This window comes from Onychostoma macrolepis, chromosome 01 (genome assembly GCF_012432095.1).
Source record: "Onychostoma macrolepis isolate SWU-2019 chromosome 01, ASM1243209v1, whole genome shotgun sequence".
NCBI classification, from domain to species: Eukaryota; Metazoa; Chordata; class Actinopteri; order Cypriniformes; family Cyprinidae; genus Onychostoma; species Onychostoma macrolepis.
The window spans coordinates 15,599,923-15,627,729 of NC_081155.1; the positions used below are offsets into that span (position 1 = coordinate 15,599,923).

Sequence of the window (27,807 nt, forward strand, 5' to 3'; positions counted from 1 at the left end):
ACTCTCCTTCAGTGTAAGTCTGTGATTTTGCACCAATTTTCTTCTTTATAAAATAAGCAAATCTGGTTGGTTGGAGAAGTAAAAGTAATTGCCTCTGAGGAGTCAAATCATAAAGGATTACACTCTGAAGTTTATTCATTACTTAGGGTTAAGGGTTTGTTCAAATCACTAACCTCAAGTATATAAGCAATAGTAATGCCTCAGCAAGCAGCACCAATAATCAAAGGTTCCCTGTTTGGGTACAGTGAAATAAACCCTCTGGCTTTGGCGTTTCAGCTGGCTTTTAGAAACTGCTTTCAAGCTGATCTAAGATCAGCTCTTTCCCTTCCAAAACACTGGAGTGCCTGTCTTAAATCAAGGTAAAGGCGACTGGTAGCCAAAGGGTGAGAGTAGTTACGCTGATCCAAGAACGCAATAAATCCCCTGATTACAGCATTACGGGCAGCTTTATTGATTCCATTTGAGTAAACAGTGTGAGAGATGAAGTAAAGCGCAAGAGAAAAAGGTTGAGAGAGAGAGAGAAAGCTGTTTTCCTTGAATTATTCCATTGGCCAGAGCTCTGATTGACAGGACACACATGGATACAATTGCACACAATCACAAAAGCACCTCCACTGCACACATGAACACACACACATTTGTGGAACCTAATAGCAAGCGTGACTCACTCCAGGCCTGCACACACACACACACACACACACACACATATACAGGTTACTAATGGACAGTGTGAATCAAGTCCAGACATGCATTAGTGAGCACAGTATCAGATTTCAGGAGACATATGTGCACTTGGACTGACAACACACTTGCACACACATATACACACTCTATATATACAGATCAGGGCTCTTTCTGGTGGGCCACGAATCAGAAGGTTGCTCTGTGATGCTGAATGAACAGCAGCCAAACACTGAGTCATCAAAGCGTACTGACTGCCACATGACCACAGCAAGTCAAATTTGCTAAAGACTCTGTGAAATCATTATTTTGTGGCTTTCAGTCCATTTGTGTTCCATTTGAGGTCAAATATATGCTAGTGCACTCTATGCAGTGACAAAACTCACTTTAGCAGACATTTCAAATTTACAGTCATTATATGGCGTGAAATCGAACGGAAATGATTGATGACTCATCCTGGGCTAAAGTTTGGGGTTGGTAAATGTTTTTAATGTTTTTGTCTCTTATGCTCAACAAGGCTGCATTTGTTTGACCAAAATACAGTAAAAACAGTAATATTGTGAAATATTACAGATTAAAATAACAGTTTTTTTTAACATGGTTTAAAATGTAATTTATTTATTTGATAGCAAAGCTGAATTTTCAGTCACATTAACCTTCAGAAATCATTCTAATATGCTGATATGGTGCATTGCTGATTATTATCAATGCTGAAAACAACTGTGCTGCTTAATATTTTTGTGGAAACCATGATACATTTTTTCAGGATTCTTTTAAAGAAAGTTTAACGAAATCATTTATTTGAAATAAAAAATGTTGCAACATTATAAATGTCTTTACTTTCACTGTTGAACAATTTAATCCATTATAGCTGCATAAAATGTTAAAAAATAATAATCTTTTAAACAGTAGCATAGACTTTTGTCCAATCAAATGCTTTAGAGTGAAAAGTCCCGCTCCGACGGTCACAAATTTCTTTGCAATTTCTTTTACAGTACTCTGAAAAAAAGAAAAAACTATTTACGTAAGAATGGTTTTGTAATTCACACAAAAAGTCGTCCCACTCATGTTTCATGAGTGATGCTTAGTATGTCAATAAAACACTGAAAAATTGTGCTCTGGCCAAGTGCCACACGATCGAGCATGATTTTGTCAATTGCTTGGTTACTATTTCTATCACTCTGAATAGCCCCGGCCACAGTGAAATGTCACTGGTGCAAAATCCTCACATTACAGTTCATTAATTGGTTGGCTGTTACTTAATGTCATGCTGTGCAGCATTTTGAAATAGTTAGAGATCCTGAACAAATTGTTCTTCCATTCCTCTCTAGCACCAAATTACAGGAACAGTCTAGTTCTGTCATTATTACACACCCTTGTGTAAATCCAAATTTCCACATCTTTGAATAACTATTAAATATGGAATGTACTCTGACTAATTATGCTCTGTTCCTAACTCTTTGGTTACCAGCTTTGATTTTTTTGCACTACCCAAAATTGCAAGCTCGAGCTGAGGTCAGTCTGAAATTCATCCACCACAGACAAAGAGGGAATCCAATGCCATTGATGTGACCCCAAGACTGACCCTGCAGACCAGTCGAGGAAAATCTGCAAAGATCTGTGGAATTCAATTGCAACTTTATAAGATATCAAGTCCCGATTACGAGAATCTCTGTGGCTTCATTTCTCACAATGAGTTTAAATCTCACAATTGTGACTGTGTTTCTCTTAAAAGCAAATTTATCTCACAATGTGACTTTATGTCTTGCTATATGACTTTAGATTTCATAACTGAAATGTCGTTTGATATAAAAATCATAATTACAAGAAACAAAGTGACTTTATGTTGCTATGTGACTTCGCAATTGAAACTGTAGGTATCTCCAAATTGTTACTGTATATCTTATGATATGACTTGAGATCTAACAATTGACTTTATTTCCCCCAAATGACTTTATATCTTGCAATATGACTTGAAATTTCACAACTGTAATTTTGTGAGATAAAAAGTCGCTGTTTTTTGTAATTGCAACTTTACGCAGTTGCAACTTTATATCTTCAAATTGTTACTGTATATCTTCAGATATAGATCTAACAATTATGACTAATTCTCCCAGTTGTGTCGTTGTATCTCTCAATGTGACTTTTTATCTTGCAATATGACTTTAAATTTCACAATTGCAACTTTGTGACATAGAGTCACGTTTTTTGTAATTGTGATTGTATATCTTGCAGTTGTGACTTTGTATATCCAAACTGTTACACTGTAAAAATATATATATATAAAATTTGACCTAATTCAAAAAAATAAGGCAACCAATCACAATCAACTTTTTAAGTTAACTCAACTAGCAACCGACAACTTAACAACTTTAGTTCATCTAATGAATAAAAGTCAGTCTACTGAGTGTTAAAAGATCTGTTAGAGCAACCAAAGACGTTTTAGCATTTAGCAATGCTAATCTTTTTTAACAATCCTCTATTTCTTTTAGATGTATGTTTATTTTCAAAGCCTTCTACATATTATGGGTAGCATTTGCCTCTTAAAACTAAAGGCAAACATTTATGTTAATAAAGAAATGTATTAAACAAGTTGCAATGAGATGCACATATACAGTACCTCAGCACACGATTCTCAATCATGGTGAGGATCAACTAATTTTAAATCAGTAAAAATATGAACTCTGATCCACATGACAACAGCAGCAGCAACATAGATTAAGCCAGTAAAACTTAAAACATTGATAATATTTTAATAATAATGAACATAAAATGTTTTCAAGCTGCAATGCATGCTGGGAACTTGTGCAATGTTGTTCAATGTAAAATTGTTTGTTCAGATGACTCAATTTGAAAGGTCGGGAGAACATTTGGACTACTTGAGTATCTAAGTAAGGTAAACAAAACAACTTTTGCTAGTGACAAAAAAAAAAAAAAAAAACTAAACTGACTTCTCATACTAAAAATTCTTTGTTCGGGCTACTTTTTTACATTGGTTAGTAGAACTTTTCGAAAGTTGGATTTTTTACAGTGTACTGTTATGACTTTACTTCTCCCAACTGTGTCTTTGTATCACACATCTTATTTTATTTTAAAGTTAATTTCACAATTACCCTTTTTACACAGTTTCAACCAGCTGAGGCGGAGCTGCAAAGATCTTTGGGTTGTGAAATGACAAATTGTCAGATGTTATATGTGTCACCAGAGATGCCTTATTCAACTTACGGTCCATTTTAAAATTAATCACACACTGACACACAATTTCCCGAATGTGTCATGTATACCTCACCTGTCTCTTGTTACATTTGGTGAATGTTACACACACACACACACACACACACACTGGAGACTAAAGAGGAGCAAGAAAGTACTTTGGCATTGGCATACACATGAGTAACTGTGTGTGTCCACGGTGACTATTTCAGCATCATATGTAGGGCAGCCAGCAGCAGGGACAGAGGGCTTTGGCAGTCTTGTCTGCCCACACCCAGATTTAGCCCCCGTTCTCCTCAATTACTCCATATGAGGAGCCAGAGCTGGCTTGAACCCCAATGACAGCTCCACACTGACCTCAGATCAGTAATACAGTGCTGGGCCAGGTATGGTTGTGAAGACACAATCAGGGCACGCTGTACTCTTATTGACTTTGATACAGTGCAAGTACTGCAGGCAACTGATACTCACTAGTGTAGTCTCACTGACCTGACATGTATAAGGACCTGTGTTGTGTTGGTTGAATATGGTGTGCATTCTGTAAAGGATATTGGCAAAGTGTTGTTGCACATTCTGGTATCACAATAAACAGATTTGAAAGTTCTATGCATGCTTTATGGAAGCTTGTTTCCACCTTCAAGTGGAATTAACAAAAATAAATAAAGGTAACTGAAAATATATATCTCACAATTGTGACTTTAATATTCATTACTGTCTCCTACTGTCTCCTCCTTGCGATTTTTTTTCTTGTAAATGCAACTTTATATATCACAATGCGACTTCCTGCAATATCATATAAAATCTGCGATTGTGACTTTGTTTCTCGTAAAAGCAACTTTATCTCTCACTATGACTTTATATAATTGCAACTTTATATACTTTATATACTTCTTCATACTGGTACTGTATATGATTTTGCAACATTGTAAGATATTGTCACAATTACAAGAAACAATGAGAGTTAATATATCGCATTGACTTATAAAGTTGCATTTACAAGAATTGCAAGATTTAATTTCACAATGTGACTTTATATATATTGCATTATAACTTTAAATCTCACAACTGTGACTTCATATCTCGCAATTTGACTTTAAATTTCATTTCTTGCAATATGAATTCAAATTTCAGAATATTTTGCTTTTTATAATATTTTTAATAGTTTGACTAAATTGCACAATATGACTTTAAATTTCTTAATTGCAACTTTGTGAGATGTAAAATCGCAATTACGAGATACAATGTGACTTTATTTTGCAATGTGATTATAAGTTGCAGTTGTGACTTTATATCTTCACATTGTTACTGTGTATCTTATGATGTATCTTTATATATATATATATATATATATATATAAACAATAATAACTTTTTATCTCACAAATTGATCTTGTTTTTAAAGTTTATCTCACAATGACATTTTTACACAATTTATCTTTTTTTACTCTGAGATGACATATTTCTATAATTCTAATTAAATATAATTTAATTCTAAGGGACAGAAAGAGGATGAAAAAATGCAACAAAATTACAACCACTTTGGCGCAAGAAATCTTGACTAACAATGTAAGTAACCTTCAGGGGAACAAAAATAATAAAATGATACAAAAGTAACAATAGGAAGCGGACCTTGAAAGAGCCTCAAATAGAAAAAGAAACTCAGTCCATGCTTTGTTGAATGTCTACTACAGCAAGCGAGCGAGAGAGAGAGAGAGAGAGAGAGAGAGAGAACATGTGTGTGTATATATATCAGTGTGTGCCAAGGGACTTCTCCTGGGAGAGTGGCAGTGCCCAAAGTAAGTGTGTGGTTCTGTGTGTGTGTTTACTGTTACCAGGTGCAGAGAAAACCCTAGCAAATCTGGGTCACCCGAGAAAACCAACACTTCACATACATTGGACATATAAACGGGACCTGCTCTCATTCCTGCCAGTGACATAATTGCATATTCCACATCTGTACATCACAATGACTATATTCACACAGAAACAGTGCTTCAAAGTCAGACACATTCATTATTCCGAGCCTCTCTGAATAATTTCCATGTTTTCTGCCAACCAGTCTAACTTCAGCACAGGGGATCAAACAGAGGGACGAGCCCATCCCAGCGACAGTGTGTGTATAAACTGTACAGTGAAATCTCCAGAGGGAAGAGTTTAAACAAACATAGTCCTCCCTTTCAGAGAAAGACTTCTACAACTAACTCAGTTTAAAGCTGGCTTCCCGTGCACACCCTTCCTTTTGGGGTTTTGTGTGAGTGTTTGGCTGAATTGTAGACCAAAGAGAGATCCATTTATTTATATTGAGTGACCTTATTCACAAGATTTGTGCCACACAACTTAAATAACATTATCAAGTGACTAAAACATTCAGCAACTGTGTGGTATAGGTAACAAGGAGTCAGAGGCTCCAGACACAAAAGCTGTTCCAGTTAGAAGGCAGCAGCAACATTACATGGACAGTTAAATTAAATTTAATTATAATACTGTACAAACTGGTATAAACCCATTAGCTTGAGACTCATTTCATCCATTTATATATATATATATATATATATATATATATATATATATATATATATATATATATATATATATATGCTTATTATAAGACAAATATTAAGTAATTCATTACTGCTTGCATATTATGGGTAATAACAAATAAGGTCAATAACAAATCTAGTTCAAAATGCAAATGCCAGGTTCAAAATATAATTTTTGTAAACAAAGATGTTGGTTAAAATGTTTGGGGGGAAAATACAGTTAAAAAAAAAAAAAAAAAAAAAAAAAAGGTCAAGTGGTTAAACCATCATAAAAAATTATAAAATATTTTCCTCGCAGCTTACACCTTAAATGCATGTGAATGTACAAATCTTTTTTTTCAATTTTTAGGGTAAAAATAAATATATATTTCAATAAATATGATGTTTTTGGGGTCTAGTCCATTTGAGCTTAACTAACTTCACCTTTTCATAATAGGTAAACATATCTAATATAAAAAAAACACAGGCACACAGTCATACATTTTTCAGATATTATTATTAATAATAATAATAATAATAATAATAATAAGACTGATTCACCACTACATATTGTGGCACAATCATTTTATTATTTAATTTTTTTTTTTTAAATAATAATAATAAAGATTATGATACACTACTTATGAAAACAGAAATAACTTAAATAATTTTAAAATGTGAATTAATAGATCTGGGCTAAAAATTTGATTCACATCATTGACCCTTACATTAAACAATTCTATTCAACCAACACAGAAATTATTCCTTGACAAATTATTGTATGGAGTTCAATCACTCAGTGCAGCTTGTATTAGTTCCTACATGAACAATCTCAGTCTCAGTTGTCTACAATCTGTTCCAGAACAGCTTAGATGTCATCCACGGAGCCACTGAATGAACGGAAAGGAAATATTTTACTATTTTTATTCTAATAGCTAACAGGCTGGTTTCAGTCATATACTTGCTCAAAGCTCGTTTGTGCGGCAACACAGACTCAAAGTCTACGAAAACATCAAAAGACATCAGAGAGGTGGTCAAAAGCCCACAGTCTGGCACCAACACAGAGAAATGCACAATAAAGCCACATTCAGACATGTGAGTACACACACAAACATGACCACAGCCACAACAGCAAACACATCAAAAGAGTCCCACTGCATTACTAGACCCAAAGCATCCATCGCAACGCTGGTTTGCTGGCAGAAATTAGAGGGGTTTTGCACTTCTTTTTTTTTCTTCAGCTGAAAGACCAGCTTAAACCAGCTAAGAACAGCAAACCAGCTTAGTATGTCTTAGTCCACCTAAAAATGAAATTTAAGTTTTCACCATTCACCATTGTGTCTATATTTTTTATAGCTATTAATATTTTGAAGAATGTTGATAACCAAAAAATTGATCCCCATTGACTTCCATTGTGTTTTTTAATGGGAACCGAAACTGTTTATCTCCTAACACTTTTTAAAATATCATCTTTTGTCTTCCACAAAGAACACCACACAGTTTTTATTTTCTCGGCAGCAAGTCCGGATAATTTGGTTTACAAAGAATTTAATAAAAAGGTTTTAAGTTCATAAAGAAATTATAGAGATCTCTTTCTCACTCTCTGGTTGGTCTTGAAACTAAAATATAAACTAAAGAGTTAAATAAAGAAATAACTAGAGTAGGATGGAAACCTCCTTCTAAATGGACTGGACTGTGAAACACTAAATTTAGTCTCTCTCACTTTTCTCGCTTGTACAAATCTGGCCTCAGATCAGGAGCCAAGGGCAACTTCTCTCTTCACCACAGGCTCAAAACCCTCCATTGTCCCTTTGAGCACAAGGCCAGTGTGTCTCTGAAGTGTAGGTGTCGGTCTTCTGACTACAACTCGACCTTGCTCATGAAACAGGCCTTTATCCAGCTTTAACAATCAGGCTCCTTCTTCCCACACTGACATCAGTACAGTATGCAAAGCGGAGCGTCCCTGAACACCCCCAAAGAGCTGAGGCCTTGAGTTACTCCAGCCACTGGTGGAGATGTGGCGTGCCTGCCGTGCCTTGTGGTCTAGACACCAGTTTTGGACTTTTGGGCCGGGCCATGCTGCCTACGCATTCCCAAATCTAGACTGAATGACCCTCCGTTTGCCAGAGCACGTACTTGGGGAGATCATCCAGTGTCAGACGGGTTCATGTTCTGAAACATTCTGAGGACCAAGGAGTGGTAAGAGAAGTAGAGCGTTCATGTCGAAAGCTACTTCAAAACAGTTCAGAGCAAAAAATCTATAATCTAGACTAAATTTTAATTATATTTTACTATATATCTGTGAACAACATGCAAAGGAAAGAGGAAAAGGCATCCAATATTATCGTAATGTACAGTGATTGTAGATGTAACCAGTTTGATAATTTGCAGTATGCCTATTAAATGCTAAAAATTTCAAATATAATGTTAAATGAATACGGTTTCTTGCTTCAAGGAAAAACTGAGGGGAAAAAATCTATTTAATCAGTATCAGTATCAATACTATCAATATTGGCCTTGATGAAAAGATGCCCCTGAAAATATTATTTAAAATACATACATTTAAAAAAAAAATTTAAAAAAAAATTACTTAATAAAAAAATGATACCTTTAAAGTATTACTTAAAATACATATATTCTAAAATAAAATAAAAAAATAAAATAAAAAGATGCTACTTGTTAAATATACCTTCAAAATATATCATTTAATTTAATTTTTAAATAAAAGAAGACAGTACTTGTTAATAAAAAGATTTAATTGTAATAATTAAATATAAATAAATGATAAAATAAAGATAAATACTAGCTACAAAGTACAAAATAAAATCAAATAGAAATTGTAAAATAAAATAAGATAGTATTTTAAAATAGTATTTAAAATAAAAAGTACAAAAATGAAAAAGCATAAAATAAAGTATAAAATAAAAAATGATATAAGATAGTACTGTATTTTAAAATAAAATATAACAAAACACTAGTGTATGCCTCAACAAATTCCAGTTGGGTACCTACAGCTCAAAAATCTCCCCATATCCACAAAACCAGGAGTTTTCACTGAAACATAGCCATCAAACGTGGTCCCTATACACGACATAGAGAGCCTCTCAGTCAGTGCATGTTAAATCCTGCAGTCAGCTGATCTTGGTTTGGTCTTGGACAGCTTAAGCTGAGTATAGCTGACAGAGTCAGCTTAGATGAGAGGAAAACGCAAAGCAGATGTCATGACTATGTTGTTTTGTCAGGTGTATTGTTCTTATCCCCATCTCAACCAGCTTAGCAGCCCACACAATGACGCTCTAAAAGCCTGGGGAGCCTGCATACACAACTAGGCTTTCAGATCACTCAGAAGTTATGAAGAACCCCAGTTCATTGATTACAGAATGACGCATTATGCTCCCCTGTGCTTCAATTGTGAATTTCACAAAAGGCTTTCATTTTACAGCGAAAGGGGGTTATTCCTCACTAGACTGCACAAACCTAGCTGCATATTTTCAAAACAGACTAGTCAGTGGGTTGTTTGAATGACTAGTCAACTAGTTGCTCTTATGGAAGCCCTGATTTTTTTATGCTCACCAATGATACATTTATTTGATCAAAAATACAGTGAAACAGTAACATTTTCAAATATTATTAAAATCAAAAAAAAAATTAAATGTCATTTATTCCTGTGATGCAATGCTGAATGTTCAGCGTTATTACTCTAATACTAATATTCTGATTTGATATTTTTATATTTCTTGTGGAAACCATTATACATTTTTAGGATTCTTTGAAGAATAAAAAATTCCAGAGAAGAACAGCATTTATTTGAAATATAATTTTTGTAACATTAGAAGCATCTGTCATATTTCATTAATTTAATGCATCTTTGTTGAATAAAAGTAATTTCTTTTTTTTAAATGACTGACCCCAGACTATTAAACGATAGTGTACATAGTCCAGTTATAACAGTGTATTTGCAGTCTGTTAGTAATTAATACAAAATAAATATGTTCATAATAAATTATTATTAAAATATAATCAAATAATACATTAAAATTAATAGAATAATAATACATTTTCTTTGCTACAAAATCTGGTTGACTTCTTATTTCAGTATGCTGTCTTTCCCATTGCTATTATTAATAAGCAGATAGCATGCTAAACCCCTTGCAGAAAGGTTATGCCTATAAATTCACGCCATTTAAAGGATGTCTGGTAAAAATAAAGATAAAAATAAAAAAGTCCAGTTTAACTCAAGAATTGACTAGCCATTTGATGGATGACTAATCAAGTATCCCAATTTATCTCTAACCCTGTCAAACCAACTGCTTGTTACCCTTTTCCCAGTTTCTGAACTGTACTGTACCATTTATTATTTTCAATTTCTCGCCTTCTTCCAAATAAAATATAGGCTAAAAAGGAGCACAAATTGAGTGAGGGTGGAAAATCCAGGATGAATCACCTCACACATTATGCAGATGTCAGGACTCCGCAGTGCTGTACGATAAGATGAAGACCTGAGTGTACTACAGCACTGAAGCATGGCCAGATCACTCGACAATGAGACACACCCACCTCCTCTAAGGAGTAAGAGAGGAGTAAACTAAGCAGTAGAGTTCACCTCTTAACATTCTGCTCACAATACTTCATTCTGTACCTGCATATCCACATGGGATAGAGGCCTTAGATTTGGGCTAGAGAATCCACTCTAACCAATCTCCAAGCTTTGAGACAGATGCAAGCTTTACTTTTTATCACACAATTGCTACTAGTCTGCAGTTTAAAATGGCCTTTATGTACTCTGAGTTTGCTATACACAAGCTCCGTGGGTGGTTGCTCCACAGAGACCAGACAGGACAAAATAAACCTGAAACTTCAAACAAGAACCTAGAAGTACAAACAATACAGGCTTATTGATATACATCCAAGAATATACACCCACCCCTTAAGAAAACTGACCATAGTGCTTGCATAAAAGCCATAGTTTTACTGTGTATAACCATAGGTAAAACAATCATCACTACTTTTAGATCACTGTTAGGTTTCTACAAACCACATAAAACTCCTAAAATGTACATAAACATTACAAATTACTACAGTTTCCAGTGGACATGAACATCCACTAGTGGCAGTAACACACCAACAACCTTTTGTTCACAAATTATGATTACAGGGGCAGATTATTGATTAATAAAGCCTTATTTTCTCACAGCTCTTTGAATAAAACTATGTTGTGGTCTCAAAATGCTTGTACCATAATGCATCACATAGCCAACTGCACATGAATGGCTTTTCTAATGTAGTAAACTTACTCAGTAGCGAGTCCCGTAGAAGACAACGAGTCACGATAAAACAGCTCAAACACTTGTAAAGGCAACTGAAAACGTCATAGTTGCTTCAGCAAATGTGTTTGTATCTCATGTTTGCTTTTAGTGTATGGTTTAGTGTAGGTGGTATGTTATTTTCAAATGTGACAGTGCATTAATCTTTGAGCTCCACTCACTGGACATTTAATTTCCAATCTGATGCAATACATACAACAACAAATGGAACAATATGTTGCCAGATTCATTCTGTTTCAGATAAAACTGAACACATTTTTAGCACTAGTTACTAAATATTTCACTTTGCAAGAAGCAGTGTAATATCATTTTGCAGAAATGTTGCCAGGCACCAATAAGTTGTTTTTGTTATAAAAGAAACAGAAGCTTAAGCACATTTAGAACTATAACTGCATCTGCCATTACTATAATAAAAATGAAGTAGATTATTTAGCAGGAATCTACAACATTTCCAACAAAATGCTACAGTTTGTGCTGATAACAACGATAAGTCAGATGGGTTATCCCTTCCAAACATTTACCATAGTTACATGTCAAACTAGCACAGTTCCTGCAGTTATATTGCTACGGTAAAAGCATAATAAATTATTGTGGCCTCTCTTTTAAACAGAGTAGGAGGCTTTTAGAATCTTTCTGGCAAGGCAAATACTGTACCAGCCTAACCACAGTTTTATTGCTCTATCAACTGCAGTCAGCATGGTAGGCTGTTTCATTGTAAACTATAGTTACCATGGTAAATGTCTGTAGGGGATAATTAAAGGACGTGCAGAATATGATAGCATTTGTGAAGGTACAATTAAGGCCAAACTTGCAGACGTCGTACATTTGAGTCTGCACGTGTGTTTGTATAACTAAAGACCTTGGCTCAGCTAACAGAAAATTAGCTGAATGAAAGCTCAGGGCCTTTTTCTTGGCCAGCATGACTGATTTTGTTTTAAATGAACTGTGGAGCATTAGAAAATGGTTAAATAGTGTTTAACCAGCTGCCAGTGTGTTGGGGAAGCTTTTAAGCACAGTTCACTTGTTTAACTTGGAGTTCAACTAAACTTCATACACAATGAACGATGCTAATGCTAACCAGTAACATTGAAAAATAAAGGGATCTTAAGGATTGATGACTGTACTAATACACAACACAAAACAAACCATCCATAGGCACATTTACCAAACAGTTTATCGCTTCCCTACTCTCTTTACTTCTGTTTCAGACGACAACATTTGGCTTTATTCTTGCTACAATCCATATGTTGCAAGTAGGTAATGATAACATTAGAAGAGTAACTTTGGGAATTGAATAAATGAGAGCCTGTCAGTCAGCTGTGGTTGAGATGAACACAGTGCTAAATGTGGTAAGTAGTATTCGCAACATTACTATTGATTCTATGTGCACTTAGAGTACGTATACACTACTGATGTAAAATTGCTGTAAAAGCTCACATGTATACAGTGAAAAGCTCTCTTAAAAGACATTTTTCACAGTCTCACTAGTTTAATATATACTACTGCTCAAAGGTTTGTGGTCGGTAATTTTTTTAATGTCTCTTACGCTCACTAAGGCTGCATTTAGTTAATCAAAAATACAGTAAAATATTATATTAAATAGAATGTTCAAAATAAAAATGTTATTTAAAACATTTTTTTTAAGTGTAAAAGTCTTTACTGTAACTTTTGACCATTTTAATGCATCCTTGCTGAATAAAATCATTAATTTATTTCAAAACCTTACTGAATCCAAACTTTTGAAGAGTAGTCGCTATCACTGTCCCAAACGCACAAACCCAAACCTAAGTGTATTTACAAAGAAACTACTATTTGCAACTACAAACCCAAAACTACTAACTACTAAAACTACAAAACTACTAACACCAATAAGCATAGTCAGCACAATCAAGTACTTTATGCATTGTTAGAATGATCTGAAACATCTGCTGACATCTCATAAAAGGCACTTCCCTCCCTTTTCCTTACGTTTGTTATTGTTCCTGTATGGAGAGGCAGGAACTCAAGAGGAGAGAACTGATTGACTGGGTCACTACGTCCTCTTAGCTTATCAATGGAGGCTTTGACTTCACCCATTACACAACATGGCCGCCATTAGTCCTCTGTTAAACAGTGGAGTCTTTGAAACAGAAGACTAATCACCTCAACAGACTGTAGATGGATATGAAGAACCAAGGGGGAGCCCTAAACTCTCTACACACACAAATACATCCTTAACAAAAACTGTACTGAGGAACAGTGTACCATGATATACGTGCAGTGATGGTATCAGATGTTGATGGTATGTTGATATAACATGGTTCCAAATCATAACCATTTTCAAATACCATGGTATACACACTACTTCAAAGGTACTTCAAAGAATACAGTAGTATTACTATGAAGCATGTCCAGTACAGGGTTGCTACATTTGACCAATCAATTTCCATAACTTTTTAATTCATGTATTTTACAGAGATTGTAATGACAAAGAGGAATTTCAAGCTGATAAAATACAATAAAAATAAAAATAAAATATTATATATATATATATATATATATATATATATATATATATATATATATATATATATATATATATATATATTGTTTTATTAATTTCCATGACATTTTAAGCCTGGAGAACACTGATAATTCCAAGTTTTGCAAATAAAGTTGTTGCTGGTTAACTGTTACCTTGTCAAAAACAATTGACAACATTGTACATATCCAAAAATATGGCACTACTACGGTTTATGAACAAAAAAAAAAAATAAAACATAAAAATATATATATGGTATTACTATAGCACATTATCATAAAATTACATTTCCATGATATATTTACTTAAATTAGTTTTAAAAAATATAGGATCAGTAAGTTTTAATGATGCATTAAATCAATCAAAAGTGACAGTAAAGAAAATAAAGATCATTTTAAAAGATTTCTAATTAAATTTAATAAATGTATACAATAATAAGAATTTTTTTCTTGAGCAGCATATTAGCATGATTACTGAAGGATCATGTGGCACTGAAGACTGCTGAAAATTCAGTATTGCCATCACAGGAATTATTACAAATTAAAATGACATTTTAAAATATATTCAAATAGTTAACAGTTATTTTAAACTGTAAAAAAAAAGAAAGAAAAAAAAATCACAATTTTCGATCATATCAATGCAGATAAGAGCACAAAAGGAGCTCTTTCAAAAACAAACAAAAAAATCGTACAACCCCAAACTTTTGAACAGTAGTGTAAATCTAAAAAGACAGCACATACCACTGTACATGTCCAAAAAACATGACGATGCTATGGAACATTTAACCTTTTTTCAGTGATAGACACAATGTAAATAAACCGGTACTGTACCAATTGTACAGACATGTTCATAGACACATGCTTACACTGCAACTAAATGTGCACAGTCATCGCAACCCTACACACATCCCCACACACCAACACACTCTTTCTTCCAGACTTTACAGAGGGGCCCCGCTGCACCTGAAGGGTTGGGTGTGAACGCTGTCTTTCCTCCCTTCTGCTTCCAAAGCAAATACTGTTATTGGCGGCGGTATCCTGAGAGCTCTGTCGCAGAGTTAGACTTTAATTTGTAAAATACACCCATAAATGTCATTCAGCATAACCCCTCGGCTCCAGCGTGTAACGCATGCTACACTAAATAGCATTAGACTCATATCGCATTCTTTCTTCTCCTTATTATTCATTCTCCTCTAACTTGCCACTGCTTTGGGAATAAAAATGCACCATTATTAATGTGTCATGCTAATAAAGCACATTTAAAAGTGAGAAAGAGGGAGAAATATGCGTGTAAACGTAGCCCTGGCTTGCATAAGACCGACATTAAAAAGACATTAAACTCAGTTCGGAGGTGAATACCCATTACCTGAGAAAATAATATAAAAGTAAGAGAAGTTAGACAGAGAGAGAGAGAGAGAGTTTGCAACTGTTAAACTTAAGCAAGCCTACCTGAAGGTCAAAGAATTTGCTGTATCTTCTGTAGATGATGTGGGATGTGGAGTCAGAGTATGTGACATTGATGAGATACACCTGAAAAGAGAAAAAAAGACAAGGAAGGTAATTAGAATCTCTACAATTTAATCTACAGTTTAGTTACACATTTTGGTATGATTTCAGCATAACGATTGCTTCTAGCTATGCGAGTCACTACGCTCTGAAATGTGTCAGAAAGCAGTTCAAAGTTTCAAATATGCAAATGTACTTTATTTAACCCAATTTAAACTCAGTTTATTTCAATTCAGCCCAAGAGCGAGAGATGTAATGATGACTTCACAGCACTGAGTGGTCAGGAAACGACACTGTATAGTCAGGGACAAGTATTTCCTGCACATATACAATTCCTAACAAACCCAGCTCTATTGTCCTGCAACAGAAATAAAGATCAGACGTTTAGTTCCTCCACAAGGCCACCAACAGACAATATGACATCATGCGGAACCGAGTGCTCAGAGATGAGGGGAACTCCTGTTCGCAGGAATTTCCCCCTGGACGGGACACTTGCAGGGTGCCTCTGCCCTGCACCCCACTCAGCAGTGGATGGGACAGCTTCCTCTGTTCTCTAAACACAGGCCATACGTGACCCGTCTTTCGTGACACACTGCCTGGTTAAAATCACTCCTAATAAAGACTATTGTTTTAGAGGTTCGAATGACATTGTATAAAAAATTAATACCTTAAATACTTCCGTCTGCTTATACTTAGGGTTTAGGGGTTTTATCACTTGATAAAATTAGCAACAACAACAAAAAAAAAAAAACATTGCAATGCTCTGGTAATCACCCAAATCTACCAGAGTTATTATTGCTAGCTAAAACTAAAATTATTACAAACATTTTGGTTAATTGAAATGAAGCTGAAATAAACAAATATTATGAAAAATGTAATCTTATATCAGTTGAGTTCATTAAGATTAATTTGTTGCACTAAAACATATATTTAAAAAATTATAATAAAATAAAAATGAACTAAACTTAAAGAACAATATTTTTTGAAAAAGCATAACATTACTAAAAATTAAAATGAAAACTGAAAAAATAAATAAGCAAATTTAACAGTAATATATAAATCATATTAAAATGACACCACACCCTACAAACATATGCATGTATATATGTATACTGCATCTGAAATTCAAAAAAGAATCATGTTTTTTAAAGTTCCCATTTGGAAATTGCACATTTTATTTTTAATGGATCACACCTCCTTGCAGTCTCAAAAGTTAACAAATCATTTACAAATCTAATTTTAATATTTGCATCTGGAGCTGACCTAGTTTCCAGTGTCAATCAAAACAATCCATAACTGGGATAAACAGATTGACTACCTGAAAAAATGACTTTAACTGTAAGACATTTGATTTACATTCAGCACATTTCCTTGCATCTACAGGCTCATTTCAGCATGATATTCTGACCACAGCTCTCTAGCATCAATCCTTCAAATAAATTGCCCCACCAATTGTGAGCTGCAGGACAGCGCTTTGACAATGTCTCTCCAGGGTCTCAACTCAGTCACGTCAAACCTGTTCAAGGTCTTCTCCACTGTGAGCAGCATTTCTGAGCTGATCCTGTTGAGAGAAGTGTTTGGAAGCTGCATTTGTGACACTTGGGATCTAACAGCTTTGGAGTTTTGCTGTGATCTTTAGTGATCTCCTGTCAACCCCCAACAAGCTGTATGAAGCACAATAGTATGTGTGTCTTTGCAGTGTAATGTGCATGTATATAAAATGGCTTGCTTTGTCCATAGATGGGGAAAACATTGCCACATTTTTGCTCTGTATTGCAGAGTATTGCATGCCTGTTTACCATGGTAGCCACCAATATACAAGTTACAACATTTATTAGTGATTTCTGCTCAGGCAAGCATCACTGCTGCTCATACAGATTTTTTTTTTTTAATCTGAAATCACCCCATATACTCTCATTCACTATTCCCTGCATTACTCCACTAATACAGTCCTTTAAAATAGTGAATGAAAATGAGTGAGTGAATTTGGACAAATAAGTGCACCAAAAGTGCTGTGGACAGCATCTTCTGGCAAGACACTGGAATTCATTCAATGCTCTATTGGTGTTCTCTAGCGGCTTGCCGTTCGGTTGTACATTCGTTATTGAGGTGCATTGTGGGACTGAATGAGTGCACTTGATAATGTCCACCGTGGTTTCGGATACCACTACAAATGGCCGTCTCCTTTAAATAATGTGCTACATAAAGGTAAAAAGGTTTTGAAAGTTTTGAAAACAGTCATAGCTATTAAAAGAATGGCAGAGCCATTTCATTGACTGGAAAGGCCAGAAAGTAATCACCCAGAACATTTACCAACCACATAGCAGCATTCAAACAACCCCAACATTGCAGTACTATGTTTGCACCTAGAAAAGCACTAACATTTACCCAGCAAACATGCTAAAACCCTAGCATTGTGGCATCAGGTTTTGCACCTAGAAATGCCCTAGCAATCAGTTAGAACATCCCACTAGCCACATAGCAACATGCTAATAACCCCAGTAGGTTACACTTTATTTTGATAGTCCACTTTAGACTTTCTACTAACTATAAGTAATTTGCAACATGTCAACTAATTCTCATTAATTTGCAACTACATGTCTACTAACTCTCAGAGTAGACTGTTAGGTTAAGTTTATGGTTAGTTGAATAAGTTGACATATACTTGCAAAGTTTCTTATAATCAGTATGTTGTATGTTGTGGACCCATCAAAATATAGTGTAAGAAGATATTAAGCAGACTACTAATACTCTAATGACTGCTAGTTGACATGTAGTTGCAAAGTTACTTAAAGGTGCAATAGGTGATTGTCTTCAGAAACATTTTTTGTTATGCTGGCTGAAAGTCTCTTCAAATCCCGATAGCAATCATTAAGTTAAGTGGTCTAAATGTATTTATCTATATTTATATATTCTGTGGAAGGCATAGGACCAAGAAATGTTCGCCCAATCAAAACGCTCGGTCCATGTGAAGTGTGACATAATATACCTCCGTAAATAATGATGTCCACTTCGCAGGGCACTTACGGTCGAATAGAACAAACATTGCACGTGATAAGAGATACATATGAAATGTGCAGAGCAGGGGGGCGCGAGGACTGGAATTGGGAACCGCTGATGTAGTCTATTGTAGTAATGTTGTCTCTGGTATTCTGGTCTGTGAGCATATATGCGTTCAGGGGGCTTGGCCTTGAACGGTGATTGCAGGGAGGGTGGGACGTTTGCTTTCAGGCTAAAGTTAGCATTTTCCAAGATCTCCTACTACACCTTTAATGTTAGTAGAATGTCTAAAGTGGACTGTCAAAATAAAATATTACCGAACTAGCAATCACCCAGAATGCCCAATAACCACATAGCAATACACTAACAGAACTAACATTGAGAAACTAGCAAAGCACTAGTATTCACCCAGCAAATCACTTTAAAAACAACATAGCAACACACATAACAACCCTAACACTGTGGCCCTGAGTTTTGCACCTCCCTGCTGAGAAAAGAAGAAGAAGAAAAAAAAAAGCTGAAACCAGCTTAAGCTGGTTGGCTGGTTTTAGCTGGTCCTCCAGCCTGGTCATAGCTGGTTTGCAGGCTGGTTTCAGAAGGGGTTTGGCCACTTCTTTAGCTGGTCAGGCTGGTCTTTGCTGGTCAGGCTGGGAGACCAGTTAAAACCAGCTACTTCCATCTTAAATCAGTTAAGACTAGCCAACCAGTTTAGACTGGATTTAGCTGTTTTTTGTTGTTGTTGTTTCAGCAAAGCACCTAGCAAAACACCCCTTACAAAAATTAACCATGGTTTTACTACAAATAAAAAAAAAAAAAAAAACATACTATAGTTAAAAGGGTTACTCCACCCCAAAATGAAAATTTTGTCATTAATCACTTACCCCCATGTCGTTGCAAACCCGTAAAAGGATACGCTCTTTTCATTCAAATCAAAGAGCTAACAGCATATCCGTGTGGCACAGCTGACACAGAACAGCATACGCTGTTTACGCTCAGTGAATACTCTCCAAAATGGCACTAGGGTGACGCAGAGGAGACAAATTGTTGAATAAAGTCATTATTCTTGTTTTCTTTGCGTACAAAAAGTATTCTCGTAGCTTCGTAAAATTACGGTTGAACCCCTGATGTCACATGGATTATTTTACCGATCTCCTTGCTACGTTTCTGGACGTTGATCGTGGTAATTACAATGCTGTCTATGGGAGGGTCAGAGAACTGTCAGAAAGCATAAAAATATCTTAAATTGTGTTCCGAAGATGAACTAAGCTTTTATGGGTTTGGAACGACATGGTAAGTGATTAATAACAAAATTTTCATTTTGGGGCGGAGTAACCCTTTAAACCATGGTAACCACAAATTAACTATGGTTTTGCTACATTAACCATAGTTTAATCATGGTATTTGTAGTAAAACTGTGTTTATACAAATGGTAATCAATATGCTGAAAAACCATGGTTGCTACACTTTTACTATAATAAAACCAAGGTTAATTTTCTTAAAAGACCCATCTACATAGGAACATGCTAACGACCCTAACACTGCGGCAAAAGTGTTTCTTTCTCTGAATGTTTTGTTTTATAAGATTTTGTTGTGGCATTGATAATTTTAGAACTCAATATAAACACAAGATACAGAATGTGAAATAAAAATATACAGACAATTTACACATGTCCAAAGCACTAGCATTCACCCTGCAAACACGTAGCAGAACGCTAACAGCCTTAACATTGTGGCGCCAAGTTTTGCACAAGCAAACATCATTGACATTTTCATCAGTTTAAAATTTTACAGTAACAGTACTTGCAGGAACTATGGTGACTGTGGTTAATAAGGAAGAGATTGTTCTAATTGATAAGAAATGTTTTCCAGTTCTGAAACACTGAAACATTCAAACTAGCAGTAGTAAACCCAGAGTACTGAGCACACAGAGACCGAGACATTTTGACATCTGTTGCGACAGAAACTATGGTAGCCAATAGCGCAAACTTTTTTCTCACACAATGTTTAGCACAACTGAGTCAGGGCTGGATTATTAGACAAGTAAATCATTTGATTTACCTCATCTCCATAGTCTGTCATGTATCAAAGATTATGTCATGGACCATAAAGTGGGAAGCGGCATCAGCTTTTCTGTGGGTAATGAACAGGCAGATGTTTGTGGCGGAGCTACAGAGAGAGTGAGAGGCAGATAGAGGAGGCTCTGACCTGTGCTGTGAGACAGACGGCTTACATGCTTGTGAGTATTTGCATTGTGCCAGGTTAAAGTGCCTCCTCTGTTAGCAGAATGCTGGGAAACGGCCTTGACTAAACCGCCTCACGCTGCTTCCCACAGTGTGTGTGCAGCTATCCAAACAGATGCATGCTTATCACACACTGCGTGCCTGGAAAAGTGTGTGAATGTGTGAGATAGAGTGCATGAGAGGCATTCTTTGAAAGCATGTGCTAAAAAGATACTCCATGTGTGTGTGAGTTATTCCTACAGGAGTTATTTAAAGACCCCTGACCGGACTGGCATGTATGGTTGCTGATTCTGCCCTTCTCTGCCCAACTGTAATATGTAATTTCACCACAGAGAGCTGCCTCGTGTGTGTGTGTGTGTGAGTAAGATGCAAACTCATCACATCTCTGGGACCATCTTCAGGGCAACCACAGTGGAAAAAAGGATTGCTGAAAGCCCACGCCCAAAATATCAAGCGCAACTTCGCTGTCCCAGAGAGCCAAAATAGCTCTGAAACAGAATAAGCCAACAGGACATCCACCACAAGTAAAACTTCTGTATTAAACCATGTTCATGATATTTCTAACCTTTTCAAGGCTTTTTTTTTTGTTACTGTTGTTGTTGTTTGAAAATGAAAAATACCTGAAGGTCTCTGAATGAGCACTGCTAATAAAATACTACAATGTTTTGTATTGTGACCATTGCACCTGGCCATTTGAGTTTGACCTGCCATTTAAAAGGACAGTTCACCCAAAAATAAAAATTCTGTCATCATCTACTCACCCTCGAGTTGTTCTAAACCTGTATTCATTTCTTTCAACTGTTGAACACAAAAGAAGATATTTGGAAGAATGTTGGTAACCAAATAATAGATGGTAACCATTGACTTCCATGGCATGAGACAAAATACTATGTTCAGCAGAAGAAAGAAACTCATACAGGTTTGGTAGAGGGTGAGTAAATGATGACAGAATTTTCATTTTTGGGCAAACTATCTCTTTAATTAAGCAACACCATAGCAACTGCTTAGTAACACCCTAGCAACCACCCACAACATAACAGGCATCTTTCTCAGAAAATGTAAAAAGCTAGTCTAAATTTCTACACTGTAACTACAGACACAAGTTGATTCATGCTCACACCCTGGAGTAAAAACAACTCCAAGTATGTGTAATCATACATTTGCTTAATTGTTCTGTTACATAAAGTGGTTTAGTTCAGCCTATTGAATTAATACAATAACAATAATAATAATATTTAAATAAAATAAAATTATATATATATATATATATATTCATAATGACGAATAATAATAAATTAATAATAAAATAAATATAATAAATCATCATTATCAATGATCATTAATCAAATTATTCTTAAAACATTAAAATAATAACACTTTAACCATTTGTTAACATTAGTTAACTACATTAGTTAATATGAACTAACAATGAACAGTTGTATTTTTTAACAAAAACAAAGCATAATAAATTCTGTAACAAATGCATTGCTCATTTCTAGTTAATGCATTAACTAAAGTGATACCAAATAATCTTTCTTTCCTAAGTCCTAAAATGAAAAACTAGGTAACTACACATAAAGATTGTTTCTCATTAGGGCTGTCAAAAGATTAATCGCAATTAATCACATCCAAAAAAATAAATAAATAAAAGGTTTACATAATATATGTGTGTGTGCTGTGTATATTTATGAATATATAAATACACACATGTATATATTTAAGAAAATGTTATATTTATATATAAAATATTTACGATAAGGTTCATTAGTTCACATTAGTTAACTACATTAGCTAACATGAACTAAGAATGAACAATACTTCTACAGCATTTATTAATCTTAGTTGACGTTAATTTCAGCATTTACTAATGCATTATTAAAATCATGAGTTGTGCTTGTTAACATTAGTTAATGCACTGTGAAGTAATATGAACAAATAATGAACAACTCTATTTTTTTTAACAAAGATGAATAAATAGTGTGATAAATGTATTGTTCATTGTTTGTTCATATTAGTTAATACATTAACTAATGTTAACAAATGACACCTTATTGTAAAATGTTACCAAAATATTTATATATAATATATTTTGGATGTGATTAATCGCGATTAATTTTTTGACAGCCCTATTTCTCATTTCATTTTTTTGCTACTCAATTGTTTGGTCTAGACAGAAATTAGACTAAATGTAATGCCGTTTCTAGGCACAGAATCTAAACAATGTCTCAAATTGTGCTCAAAGTCACAGTGATTTCAAAATGCTCAAATATAAGTACTCAAACATTTCTCACCAAACTATCTAAGCCAAGATATCCACATTATCTGTTTTTATTTCTCCTAAGCAATTGTAGAAAACAAATATGGAAGTAGATATTTAAATAATGAGAATTCCATGAAGAGTCTTGATCTATGAAAGGTCAAACTCTTGAGCAATAAAATGTTCCTTTTGGTAAAAACAGTGGTGAAAAGAGCCTTTTCGCCTATAACATCTGTTCTCTGGCATTGGATTGATTATATCCATTGATGTTGTTGAAAAGAACACAACAAAGAGTCCTGATTTCAAGTGTTCTTCAAAATCTTTAGACATAAAAGAACAGACGTAACACAATGGAGACCACCCTCTTCCAAATAATTATCCTGTGACAGAGTCAAGGAACGAGATTAAGACAAAGCAGCTGGGTTTCTGAACGACACAGAGACACTGAATATGCATATATAAGCAATAGAGCACATTCAACCATTTCTATCTTGTCATTTGCGAGAAGAAAACCCTCATTATGTCTCCAATGAGATGCAGAGATGCCACACAAAAGCCTTCTTCAAGCAATATCAATACCTGCAGAATCAACAATAATCTTCAAAGTATGGCAGCAAACAAAGCAAATCACCCGCTGATTAAAAACTTCAACTAAACTTTCAAAGGTTTGGCCGCACACATTTTATACTGCTCATAAATAATAAAAGTCAGCACAAACATGCTGATCACGATCAGAAAGTGTCCTGGAAGACCAAACTCAAAGAACAAAACTCTGCATTTCATCAAAAACCAAAGCTTTCCTTGTAATCATGCATCAGATTAACATCAGCAGACTTCAGCATGTCCAGCTAAAGCACATATTTCAGAATAAAAGGAGAAGCGGCTTTTCGAATAGACATGAGAAGAAAAGCCAGAGAAACTTACTGAAAAGCAGTCGTCTTGTCTTCAGATTTGTCATAAGAAAAGGATGAGGAGGTTTTAAGCTTGAAGTCTTGGTGGGGCTTAAAGTACAGGCCTCACCACTTAAGTAACTCAACCCCGCCTAAAGAGACTATTTCAAGAGACACATAAAAGACTATCCATCTACCATATTTCCAACCATGATGCATTCATAGCCACAAAATGGCATTTTATTCAGCTGGTTAAATAGTTAAAATCTGTGATGTGAAAACAGCAGCATGTCTATTCATCATGCTGAACAACTAGTTTAAGATCTTGTCTAGACATTAGGTGAAGTTAGGATTTTATAGACTTTTATTTTTAATAAACCAAGCACACCCACAATGTGTCACCAAAGGCAAATATACATAACGTCACCTATACCAGGGTCCACAACACTCTTAAAAATAAAGGTGCTTAAAAGGTTCTTCACAGCGATGCCATAGAAGAACCATTTTTGGTTCCACAAAGAACCATTCAGTCAAAGGTTCTTTAAAGAACCATCTCTTTCTTACCTTTTTATAATCTGAGGAGCCTTCTTTCGCCACAAAGAACCTTTTGTGAAACAGAAAGGTTCTTCGGATATTAAAGGTTCTTTATGGAACCATTTTGACAAAAAGGTTCTTCTATGGCATTGTGAAGCACCTTTATTTTTAAGAGTGTATTTATGTAACAAACTTAAAATTCATAAAAAATTTACAGCATTTACTTTCTAAAAACATCTTTCTGGCATTATTGTGAAGTATTATTGGTGCACACTGTAAAATAAAAAATAAAACATTTAATGATTTTAATTGATTTAAAATTCTAAAATCTTTAAAAAAATAATAATAATTAATTAAAAACAAATTAATTAATAAAAAAAAAATACTACATTAAAAAAAATATTTCATTTACAAAAAATCAGCCTCTGAAATAATGGAAAAATCCAATAAATGAAAAAAAAAAAAAAAAAACTTTTTTTGGATTTTCTCTTTGGATTTTCTGTTTCACTCTGAAATATCATATTACAAAGTAAAATGGGTTGAAATGATGTTTCATGTTATTTGTGTACTCAGTAAAAAAAATGAGTTTTAAAAATAAAATTTAAAAACTGGGAATAGATTGACAGCCATAATGTTTCTTGAGGTGGTGAAACACTATTTGTACATAATTTTGTACCTCTGTAAACTACAAATGTCCTATAAAATTAATTGTCAAAACCCGCAACATACGGTGCATATTCTCATAAAAAGTATTCAGAACTCAAAATGACAAAATGACAAAAGACTAGTGGAAACATAAATTGTCCCAAACAACACACTGACACTGAAACCAAGACCCACAAACTCAAAGGCTAAGTACAGTAAATGCGTTCCTATCACAGCAAATTTGGCAATAGCTCCAAGTCCAGGTCTCAAGGGGTGAGCATTTACTGCACGGTTTAAGCTGTGTAACCGCAGGCGGGTCCACTGGTAATGGGATGCTGGAAAGGGAATTTCCCACAGGAAGTGATAAACTTGTAAATCATTAATTAAACAATATGTAGATCAAGGCAGAGAGAGCAAAAGATGAAAGGTAGCTTTCTGATCCTCCTCACTGAACAACGATGATCCAAAGAACAACCCCATTTGACACTCATTCTCTCTCTACTTCCTTTGCATTTTGTTGTGGTCATTTCCACTTTGCCGGTGCCTCTTCACCCTGATATCTATGCAAATGCACACGCGCACATTCCTGCTTCCAGAAGGGATGCGGTACAGGAAGTGGAACTTGAGTGCACCGCGTTTCCTGAAGAACTGCAGATTAAAAAAAGTGTCAACTCAGCGTACACATCAAACTTTGAGCGTCAAAACCTTTGGCCTTTCAGAGCAAACTGGGACAAGCCACTTCTTCTGAACCACAAAAATATGTGAAAGCGGAAGACATTTATCATCCACTGACAAGGACGTGGTAGATTTAGGAACTGTAAAAAACTGATAATCTGCAAACGGTCAAATATCATTCGACAAATTCATATTATCACTATTAGAAGTCAGACACTCGTGAATGGGAGCGAACAGTCAGCCGCCTCCGCCAGTTCTTATGTGTCTGAATGTTGTAACTGGTGATGTGTAGACAAAAACTGTCAGCGAGTGAACATTGTACTGCTATTTTTCAGCTCCATTACACCTACGTGGCCTTTCAAACCCCCTCAACAATCTCATCTTTCATCATAGAGCCCTTTGAGAAGGCCAGGCCCAGTGTCCCAGGCAATAAAAAGCTAAACAAAACACGGCATTAGTTCACGTCATTCAAGCAACTTAGAAACAATCAGAATGCACTGAAACTATGATACAATTCTGATAAAGCATCCCAGGAAAGCGCATGGAGGGATAATTTCTCTTTATGGGTGACGACACCATTAGTTACTATGAGAGAGAAAGCCATTTCCCATGAAGGCTGCGGTACTGTGGCAGAGCTTCACTTCCTGCCCACACATGTTGTCACCAGAAGCTCTGGCATCATTTGTTCTCTATGATGTAATCAAGCTGCACTGAAAGCAATAGCGTTCGCTCCGCAACTGGCGGCGGGCAGACAGTAACTCTACAGGAAGGAGCAATGAGCTTTAGTGCTCCAAGATGTCATGTTGGACAAGGAACAAGCGAGGAGGAGGGGAAATGAAAACGTGGAAATTGAAGACAGGCAGGATGCAGCAGGAGTCATTTATCAGTACATGAACGTATACGAGTGCTGGTATAGGATGTGTGTGGGATATGGAGGGAGGAGGGATAGTTTAAAGGGACAGTTCACCCAAAAATTAGACACTTACAGCGGATCACTGTTTCAAAGGTTTGGCCACAAGATGCAAATAATATGCATGATAACATGATAACGTGTTGTATGGAAAAATTGCTTACTCATTTTTTTCTGTGTAAACAAAATTTGGGGTCAGAAAAAGTTTTTCAAGAAATCAAAACTTTTAATTTCTCAAAGATGCATTAAATTGATCAAAAGTGATAGTAAAGATTACATCGTTACAAAAGATTTATGTTTCAAATAGAATAAATTCATATACAAATGAGTTATTTTAAATTATAATAATATTTCGCAATATTCCTCTTTTTCACGTATTCTTATTTTTTCTTTCTTACTTTTTGAATAAAAATCGTTTTCTAATGCAGAACATGGGTCTAAAATGACCCATATTCATTTCCTATGTTATTTCAGTCATGACTGAGTGTTTCTTTGCTGAATCTTTAAAAGAAATGCATTTTATAATCAATTATTCCAAGTATTCATTAAATATATTGTTTTTGATTTCCACAAATCATTATGTTTATTTTTCCTTTCTTCATTTTATAAAAAAACACAGTTTTTGTATTTCTACATCAATTTTACACACATGGGTCAAAAATGACCCATAGAGAAACCTTTGATTATTTGCTATTTTTTTGCAAGTAGGAACATTATTTACTGCAGAAAACTATTCACCTGCCCCACATTTCAAAACTCAACATGGCTGCTTTTGTATAATTGATGCATTTATTCTTATTTTATAATTTATTACCACAGAAAATATTTGATATACTGTGGAAGATAACTGTAAATAATATTTGAATGTCAAGTTTACCTTGACCTTGAAATGTC

The 27,807-nt window shown here is 35.0% G+C and overlaps 1 protein-coding gene across 9 annotated transcripts in view; it reads right to left on the reverse strand.

Annotated features, from left to right (window-relative positions):
* sh3pxd2aa (SH3 and PX domains 2Aa) overlaps nt 1-27,807 on the reverse strand; it is a 108,414-nt gene that overhangs the window by 75,076 nt on the left and 5,531 nt on the right. For all 9 annotated transcript variants that reach the window (XM_058762303.1, XM_058762081.1, XM_058762521.1 and 6 more), the window contains exon 2: nt 15,706-15,786. In XM_058762303.1, the coding sequence (XP_058618286.1) occupies nt 15,706-15,786 (81 nt within the window). The remainder of the gene's footprint in view (nt 1-15,705; nt 15,787-27,807) is intronic.